A 9,674-nucleotide genomic window follows, 5' to 3' on the forward strand; every position below is an offset into this window, starting at 1 on the left:
AGCTATGGGTGCCCATGCTGCTCTCTGCTACCCCTGTAGCCCACATGGGCTCAGGACCCGGGGGTGGCGTGGGCCTGGGGAGACCCCATTCATCCTGATCAGCCTGGCTCCCCAGGGAGAGGCTGGCAAAATGGGAGAAGGGATTAGAGGCCAAAGCTCAGCCCTTCACACTTGGGCTCCAGGTCCTTCCCGCCCCTCCACCCCCAGCCCCAAGCCCTGACAACAGCCTGCAAGGGGGGTGGGTGATGTGAGAGGGGGATGGGCTGTTTCAGACTTGGGAACAACTCAGCGGGTCGGGATGGGGTGCCTAGAGTGAAGTCACAGAAGACCTATGGGTAGAGGCTTGTGCGGGGAGGTGGGACACAGTTAAGGGCACACAGCCACCTCCCCAGCATCTCCACCTCTGGGCTTCAGTCCCTGTGCTGCTTACCCAGAAGCCTCCTTGAGCTGATTCCAGAGCAGGGGGTGGTGGGAGAAGGTCAAAGGCCGCTCTGAGTCCCAGGCCTTTATCCTACCACCCCCTCCTCCTCACCTTGCTCTCTGGACCCACTGATAACATTCCCTGGGACAGGATCCAGGCTCATGTTTGGGGCCCTCCCCAAACCGCGGCAGCTGGGATTGAGTCCCAGCGCTGAGTACTCTCACCTCGGGCTTCAGCTTCCTCAGCTCCCCTGGCTGGCTAGGCAACCGAAGGGAACCAAGGTTGTGGTGAGGCTGGTCTGGTGGCGAGAGGGGCCAGACGAGCTCTACAGGGGCAGTCAGCTGTCCAGGAGAGGCCTGGGCCCTTCTCGGGGTGAGGTGTCCCTTGGGCCCACACTGGGAGCTGTAGCCTGGATGGCAGGATCAGGGGCCTTTGTCTTCTGGATGTGAAGACATCACAGCCAAGAAATTCTAGGTTTAAATGATGACTTTGGCACTTACTCATATGACCCAGGGCCAGAGATCTAACACCTCAGTGCCTCGATGTTCTCCTCTGTAAAATGGGGCTAGAATACCGATATGCCAGAATCGCGGTGAAATGTAAATGAGATACGTACAAAGCAGCTGGTTCATGGAGGCGGCTTCATAAATCTCTCTCCCTTTCTCCCAAACACCTTGTCCTTCCCTAGACAGCACAGTCTGAAGGTGGGAGGAGCCTCCAATGTAGAAGTAGAGCTTTTGACAGGCGGCCCTCTTCTCGGGAGGAAGGAACTAAACCCACAGTGTGAAATCACAGGCCTGAGAAAGTGACCTGGCTCTACCCTCAGAATTCTTTATCTGTGGCTGAGACTTGAAGTTTCTCCATACAGATTCATTCCTTTGACTTAGACCTTGTTATCTGCTAAAATACAAATAGATTCCTGTGAAGTAGACATTATTAACCCCATTTTACAGGTGAGAAACCGAAGGCAGGGCCAGAGGCCTACCCAAGTACCCATAGCCCATCAGTGGCAGAGCTGGGAACAAGAATCCAGGTGTTCAAATAGCCACGCTGGTACCAAACCGCTTGGAGAGATGAGACCCTTGGCGATTTGCGTCACTCACTCATCAGAGTCAATCCGTTTCAGATCCTGAGTACAGATTTTGGTGATGGGGTGGGGAGGAAAGGAAGGTGATTAGGAGGTCACGGAAGGATGTGGACATTGGGGAAGGTACAGGGCAACTGTGTCCATTTCCCTCTTCTGTTCTGGCCTGTTCCTCGGCCCCGGGGGTGAGGGCCACAGTGGGAGTCCAGGTTCCAGGCTGGGCTGGGGCAGGCTAGAATGCGCTGGCTGGAGCCCTTGGCCCTGTTTCCTCCAGCTCTCTTTCCATGCATGTGGAGGGTCTGGAGGAGGCTGTGCTCTCTCTCCTGCTCAGCAATGGGCCACTGATCCCAGGGAGGTCAGAAGACGCTGGCAGAGAGACCCAGCGGTGAGGTGCCAAGCTGGGCAGAGAACCGGGGTGTGCGGGTCCATGCAGCTGGGCTGCAACCTGCCATGGGGCCTGGGACCTTAACTCTTTCAAAGGGCTTGGCGCCTTTTTGTGCCTGTATCCCTCCCAGCAGCTCCAGCTGGGTCTCAGTAGGGCTATCTCAGTAAGGGTCTTATCGGTGGCCCAGACTAAGCCACCTCTCCCCGCCTTCTTCTCTCCCTCCCCCGCGACCATGGCTGCCCTGGAATAAGGAGACCGCTCCAGGCTTGGCCCCCAGACCATACCTGGTTGTGGGAGGAGAGGAGGGGGGTGGGCGGGAGAAGGCCTGACCAGCTGAGGCCAAAAATGGTCCTCTGGGGTTGGACTGACTCTGCTTCCACTTGTGTCCGAGTGAGGCTTAGCACATGAGCCTCTGTGACCCACGCCCCTGCCACAAGGCTGGACTGGGCAGTGCTGATTCAGCCGTGCCAGCCAGAAGCCCATTGCTCAGACGGTCAGTCCAGGAGGCCAAACTCAACTGAGTGTCCTTGGTGACTCACTGCCCTCCTCATCTCTGGCCTGGAGGAGGGAAGGGATGGGACACTGACCTTTGCACCCAGCCCAGGCTGGACTGTGCGTGATTCGGGAGGGCTGCAGGGAGGTAAAGCGTTCAGGGGTAAAACGTGGCTCGTACTTGATGACCACTCACTGCTCCAGGCACCATTCCCAGCATTACTCAGATTAGCTCCCTGACTCCTCAGGAGGCGGGTACTATTCTACACCCTGCTGAGGCAGACGGGGCTCAGAGAGGTTAAGACACTCACCCAAGATCGCACAGTCAGTACGTGGGGAGCCCACACGCAAACCCAGGGCGTCCGACTCCAGCACCGGAACCCTTAATAACTACTGCGAGACGGCACGGGCTGCTCCAGAAAGGAGGAGCTCCCTGACGCTGGAAGTGACCACGGGTGGTGTGGGACACTGCTGGGTAGTGGGGACTCTGCAGAAGGGGTGCAAGCATCAGAAAGCCTTCTAGCTGTCTTCCATCCCACGATACAGCAAGCCACTTCTGGTATATGAAAAAACGGAGACATGGAAGTCAGGGTTAGCACAGCTGTGGTCTATTCCAATGGCAGACTACTGGAAGCCCATCTACATCCCAGGCACTGCACTCGCAGAGGACAGCCAGCAGTGCGATACGATGGGTCTCATCTCATAGTCTCTCACGGTGATGTGTGTGGTCCAGCAGAGGGGCCCAAGCTGACCAGGCTGTGTCGCCTTCTTGGTGGATATCTTCCTGTGTGTGATCTCATTTGGAGAGAACGTTGGAAGCCCAAGGAGAAGATCTCCTGGACACCACCACCATCCCCATCATCCCCTGGTGAGAGGCCCCCTGAGAGCCTCAGGTCCTGTGATTCATCACGAGCTGGCCGCTCCCACCCAGGGAGTGTGGCTGGAGAGGTGGGCAGAAATCAGGCCTCGGGCCAGCCTGCCCCTCACCCTGCATCACGCCTGCCTGATGACCCCCGGAGGGTTGGGTCTAACTCTGCCACTCTCAATGGAGCAGTGAGCACTCTACTGTATTCCCTGCTTTGATCCAAATTAGGAAAATAGTAATATTATTATTAACAACAATAACAACTAATTTTTAGTGCTTACTCTGTCAGGCACTGTACTACTCACTTCACCAGCGATATCTCATTTAATATACCCAACAACCCCATTTTTCAAAGGAGAAACTGAGGCTCAGGGCTACGCCAAGTTGAATCACTAGACCAAGGTGACACACTTGGCAGTGATGGGACATGAAGCACACTTACAGTTAACACCTTCAACACGGGACACCCCCCAACTCCACCCACATTCCCAAAGGCTTGCAGGGGTCCCCTGCTCCTGGGTGCACCTTGACCAGAGCACTGGATCTCAGCTCGCTGCCCGCACCTGTGGCCCTGGATGTCCCAGCCCAGAGTCTGCTGCTCTGAGATGGAGTCCGGTTCCGGGGATGTAGGAGTGGGGGGCCACTCCTCACTGGAGCAGACAGAGGAGCTGTGAACTTTGCCTCCCCATCACCCCCACCAAGCCTGGCACAGACTCAGAGCTGCCACAGGGCCTCTGGGGCATCAGTCCCAGGTTCAGGTGTTCCCTAGGCCTCGTTTCTTCCCCAGCTCATGGCCCCTCACCCATCCTCCCTTCAATGCTGGGTGGGGCACGTGCACAGAGCTTCTGACTGCTTCCCGGGCTCCAGTCTGTCGTCAGCTTCCACGTTGCCTTAGAGTCACGAAAGTCCAAGAGGCCTCCTGGGAATGTGTCACCTTCCAGCGTGGAGTCACAATGGGGAGGAAGGCGGGGAGTGCAGCCCGGTGGGGATTTAAATGTCTGGCTGGCTCTGAGCTTCAATCAGTTCGAACAGCAGCATAGGTGAGCTGCCTGAGAACCTCTCCTTTGGCCCCCTCTGAACCCAGGAAGGATTCAGTGCAGTAAGAGACTTTTCCAGCCCAGCAAGGAGCCCAGGATGTTCCTGAAGGCTGTGGTCCTGAGCCTGGCCCTGGTGGCTGTCACCGGTGAGTAGGAGCTGCATTTGGATGGGACTTTCAGGCAGGACCCATCTGTTGCATCAGGCAGGGAAGGGTGGAGAGTCTGAGGCCAAGGTAAGAGGACAGTTCTGAGTGCCTGTCAGCCCACAGCTGGATGCAGGCGGCTGCCCGGTTGCCACCCGGCTCAGAGGAGCTAGTCCATTCACAGCGGCGGGCCCCCTGGCATTGGTGCTATACCCATTTTACATACCCCCGTAGCTTCCAGCTAGCCAAGCGTAGAGAAGGAAATCAGTGGCTGGGCTCCCCCGCATCATCCGGTCTGCAGCTCAAGGCTGGTGCAGAGGGGCAGGGAAGGAGACAGGTCCTCGTGAATTGCTCTGTTTTCCACCCAGGTGCCCAGGCGGAGGTCAGTGCCGACCAGGTGGCCACTGTGATTTGGGACTACTTCAGCCAGCTGAGCAACAATGCCAAGAAGGCTGTGGAACATCTCCAGCAGTCCGAGCTCACCCAGCAGCTCAAGTAAGAGGGGCAGAGCTTGCAAGGTGGAGCTTCTTAAAGGCCATGCAATGAGTGGGCAAGGGCTGAAATCGGAGGCAGGAGACCTGAGCCTAGGATACCCACTGCCCTGCCACCAACTCTCTGGGGACCCAAGGTCTCCAGACCTGGGATCCACATATACAAACAGAAAAGTTGGGCTGAATAATCCCTGCTTTAACTTTCTAGAGCATGACGAATGGCCACATCTTATTATTGCGGCTCGCAGAAGAAAGGAAGGGAAAGAAAGGTCGTGTGAGCTGGCTTCTAATACATTCCAGCAGGACAAGCCTCTGTGAAATCATGGGAAGGGAGGTGGGGATATTTGGCAAGCTTCTGAGGGTAGGCACATGGCAGGGAAGCAGCACCTGGTGTAGCTAGAAGATGCTGGAAGAGGTCCAGAACATAACATTCTACTAGGGAATGTGATCTCCGTCACAGCACACCTGGGCTGGGAAGGACCTCAGAGTCCACACTTTTTACTTTACAGGTAAGCAGAGGAAAGCAAACTGCTCCAGGTCACATGATAGGTAGATATTGTGACTCAAGCTCAGGGGGAGATTCAGAGATACAAGTTCAATGTTAATACCTTCGTCTATTACATCCATTTGCTCAAATCATGATCCACCATAGGGAAGGCCACAGGGAGAAGATGGGTGAACTCAGTAACCTGCACACTCACCTGTCCTAGGCAGGTGTGTGTAAGGTGAGTGCTATGTAAGGAGTCAAGGTCCTGGCATGGCGGGCCAAGCGTAACGGTGGCCCCCTTGTGTCCTTTCGCTCCAGCACCCTCTTCCAAGACAAACTTGGGGAAGTGAACACCTACAAGGATGACCTGCAGAAGAAGCTGGTGCCCTTTGCCACGGAGCTGCACGAACGCCTGACCGAAGACTCAGAGAAGCTGAAGGAGGAGATCCGGAAAGAGCTGGAGGAGCTGCGGGCCCGGCTGCTGCCCCACACCAGCGAGGTGAGCCAGAAGATCGGGGCCAACATGCGCCAGCTGCAACAGAGCCTGGAGCCCTACGCGGAGGAGCTGCGCGCGCAGGTCAACGCCCAGACCCAGCAGCTGCAGCGCCAGCTGATGCCCTACGCCCAGCGCATGGAGGCGGTGCTGAGGCAGAACATGGACAACCTGCAGGCCTCGCTGGCGCCCTACGCCGACGAGCTCAAGGCCAAGATCGACCAGAACGTGGAGGAGCTCAAGGCGCGCCTCACGCCCTACACCGACGAGCTCAAGGCCAAGATCGACCAGAACGTGGAGGAGCTGCGCCGCAGCCTGGCCCCCTACGCGCTGGACGTCCAGGGGAAACTCAGCCACCAGCTCGAGGGTCTGGCCTTCCAGATGAAGAAGCACGCCGAGGAGCTGAAGGCCAAGGTCTCGGCCCGCGCGGAGGAGCTGCGGCAGAAGCTGGAGCCCGTGACCGACAGCGTGCGTGGCAATCTGCAGGGCAACGCCCAGGAGCTGCAGAAGTCGCTGGCCGAGCTGAGCAGCCACCTGGACCAGCAGGTGGAGAAATTCCGCCACACCGTGGGGCCCTACGGCGAGACCTTCAACAAAGCTATGGTGCAGCAGGTGGAGGGGCTCAGGCAGAAGCTGGGCCCCCTGGCGGGGGACATGGAACACCACCTGAGCTTCCTGGAGAAGGACCTGCGGGACAAAGTCAACACCTTCTTCAACACCCTCAAGGAGGAAGAGATCCAGGCCCACGCCCTCACCGCCCAGGAGCCGACGCCTGCCCCTTTGGAGGGCTGAGCTACACCTGCTGCTCCTGCCCCACCACTGACACCTGCCCTGCCCTGCCCCCTGTCTGTCTGTCTGTCCCAAAGCAGTCCTGGTACCAACCCGTGGATACCTGTCCAGTGGAAAGTGACACTACCTCTCGCTACTCAATAAAGCTGCTGAGAAGCTAGCCCGGTCTGGTTACCGTGGGAATCCTTGGTGTTGCAGGGCCTGAGGTGAGGGCTTGGCAAAGCTTAGCAGGGGCTGCCAGGGGATGCTTAGAGGGACACGGAGGGCTGGGAGGTGCGACAGGGGTGGGCGGAGGGCAGGGTGTGCTGAGAGAGGTGTGGGGGTAGCTCGAGGGGGAGGTGGATAAAGGTGTCACGTGTTACCCAAAGAGGAAATATGCAGCCCGCTCTACTCACTCAGCCAACAAATGTCTTCAATGAAGTACATTCACCTCGTTGTGCAACCATCATTACCACCCATCTCCAGAACTTTTTCATCTTCCCAGCTGAAACTCCGTACCCATTAGACAGTAACTTTCCCCCGGTCCTCGGCCACCACTGCTTTCCGTCTCAGTGAGTCTGCCTGCTCTAGATATTTCTTGTATGTGGAATCGTAGGCACCAGGCAAGGAGCAAAATAGCTTTTGTGGAGCATCGGTCTGACAATGTGCTTCACTCTGAGAGGGCCACCGAGGCAGTCAGGACAGGGTCTTTGGCTTTGGAGAGCTCACGGCACAGTGGGGGAGACTGTCCCTCCTGGCATAAGCTCTTTTGTGCCTTTAACCTGACTTATTGCTGTGAATTTTGATTTATTCTACCCCACCCCGTCACACTTCCATTATATCGATTCATGCTTATTTCAGAAATTTCTTGACTGCTAAACCCATGGTCTCCAGAGTTGAGGAATGCGACCTAGAGACCGGGCAGAGTCCTGGGAGGTCGGGAGGAGCAGGTGCCTGTGGGGCCCTGGTGAGCTCTGCCCTGGAGCCTCCTGCAACGGGACCTGTCGGTCTGGGGCCAACTGCTGGGGCAGGGGGCAGGGGAAGAGAGGAGTCGGGCTCTGAGCAGTTTCATCAGCACAGCCAGCTGTGGACTGCTGCTGCAGCCTCGGAGGTGGGGTATCCCCCCCACCCTCAGAGGCTCACAGACCCTTCCCAGGAGGGAGCCCCAGAGAAGGGCCAGTTCAAGCCTTTGTCCCAAATGACTTGACCTCCCAGCTGTGAGCTCTGACCCCAGGTCTCCAAGTCTAGCCCGGCACCCCTTTCCTTCCCAGAATGAGGATACAGGGCTTTCAAGGGAAAGACACCAAGGGACGACAGGGAGTAAAAGAGGAAGCTACCCCCTGCTCCACACCCCAAGATCATGGCCAATAAGGAACGACCAGCGGCAGAAGCTTCTAGAAATTTTAAATACAGAGATGACGCTAAAGCTGACACTCTACTCATTAATGCTAGATGCTTTAAAAAATCATGGTATATGTACCACATCGACTCATATAATCCTCACAACAGAAAGTGGCATCACAGATGCAGTAGGTGAGAAAAAGGCAGTACAGGGTGCTGCAGTAACGTTACCTAGCAAGTGGTAGAATTGGGATTGGAACCCAGGCCGTCCAGCTAGAGAGCTTTACTTTTAACTACCAGGCTGTGGCGCCACCAGGGTAAGCCCAGCACAGTGGGAAGTGTGAGCCCCTCCAAGAATCCCATAGAGAAGAGGGGATGCCCACTACACGGAAGAAAGAACTCTCTAAACCTAGATGGTAAATTCATCGGGTCTCCTCTCCGGAGAATGGGATTTTTCTTTCTACTTTATAGATTTATGTAGTGTTGGGACTTTAAGATAATGTTTTAGTATTAGTTTTTTATTGTGGTAAAATATATATAATATAAAATTTGCCATTTTAACCATTTTAAGTGTACAGTTTAGTGGCGTGGCATTAATTACATTCACAATGTTGTACAACCATCGCCACTATCTCCGAAATTTCTTCATCACCACACAGAAACTCTGTATCCAGTAAGTAATTCCCCATTACCACTCCCCCATTCCACCTCCTGGTAATTGCTTGTCTGCTTTCTGTCTCTTAGAGTTTGCCTATTCTAGATAGTTCATGTAAGTGGAATCATACAATAGTTTTACTTTTGTGTCTGGCTTCTTCCACTTAGCATAATGTTTTCAGGATTCACTCGTGTCGTAGCATATATCAGAATTTCATTCCTTTTGACCGCTGCATACTATTCCATTGCATGTATAGATCACATTCTGTTTATCCATTCATCTGTCTGTGCACACTTGTGTTGCTTCCACCTTTTGGCTGTTGTGAAGAATGCAGCTATGCATATGGGTGTAGAAATACCTCTTCAAGTCCCTACTTTCAATTCTTCTGTGAATAGACTCAGGAGTGGAATTGCTGGATCACACGGTAATTCTGTTTAATTTTTTGACGAACCTCCATATTGTGTGTTACAGCAGCTACACAATTTTACATCCCCACCAACAGTGCACAAGGGTTTGTTTTCTCTCATCTTCTCCAACACTTGTTATTTTCTGTTGTTGTGTTTAAAAATGGCCATCCTAATAGTATTACTTTAAAAACTAGAAACAAACAAACAAGTACATAAATATTCACCAGAGTTTCACCAGGATCCGGTTTTTACCACCTGGCAAGACTGAAGCACTTACACACGGGAGAACTGAGCCCTAAGAGTCCCTTGCGAGTGGCAGGGGAGGGCGTTTTCTGGACTCCGGTGCAGCCCACATCAGTATCTCCCAATGGTCCTCCCAGAGCCCAGCACAATTTCAGGCCTGAAGCTCCCCCAGCCACCTCTGGCTCCTCAGGTGAACTGGAGATAACAGACTCCTCCGTGCGCATGGGTTAGTGCACCAAACCGAGGGTCGACCAGCACCAGTGTAGGCCAGGCTAAGACATTAGCCATACCCCTGCACCCTTCCACAAAGCTCGAAGGTAAAAAGTCATCTGAGAACGTCCGAGGGGTCACGGCCCCTGAAG

The 9,674-nt window shown here is 54.9% G+C and overlaps 1 protein-coding gene across 1 annotated transcript; it reads left to right on the forward strand.

Annotated features, from left to right (window-relative positions):
* The first annotated feature begins 1,790 nt into the window (after positions 1-1,790).
* Positions 1,791-6,814, forward strand: APOA4 (apolipoprotein A4). Its single transcript, XM_082659069.1, has 4 exons — positions 1,791-1,890; positions 4,332-4,430; positions 4,796-4,922; positions 5,724-6,814. Exons 2-4 carry the CDS (start codon positions 4,382-4,384, stop codon positions 6,688-6,690), a joined length of 1,143 nt encoding a protein of 380 aa, XP_082515195.1. The 5' UTR covers positions 1,791-1,890; positions 4,332-4,381; the 3' UTR covers positions 6,691-6,814.
* The last annotated feature ends 2,860 nt before the right edge of the window (positions 6,815-9,674 follow it).

The sequence above is a fragment of the Grampus griseus genome (genome assembly GCF_964374135.1).
Source record: "Grampus griseus genome assembly, chromosome: 8".
Classification (NCBI taxonomy): Eukaryota; Metazoa; Chordata; class Mammalia; order Artiodactyla; family Delphinidae; genus Grampus; species Grampus griseus.

What these genes read in the sequence shown, in the direction of transcription:
- APOA4 (XM_082659069.1), top strand. Translation starts at nt 4,382, where the DNA reads ATGTTCCTGAAGGCTGTGGTCCTGAGCCTGGCCCTGGTGGCTGTCACC. An exon ending in GGCCCTGGTGGCTGTCACCG is followed by an intron (nt 4,431 to 4,795) that starts GTGAGTAGGAGC and finishes TTTTCCACCCAG; the next exon opens with GTGCCCAGGCGGAGGTCAGT. An exon ending in GAGCTCACCCAGCAGCTCAA is followed by an intron (nt 4,923 to 5,723) that starts GTAAGAGGGGCA and finishes CTTTCGCTCCAG; the next exon opens with CACCCTCTTCCAAGACAAAC.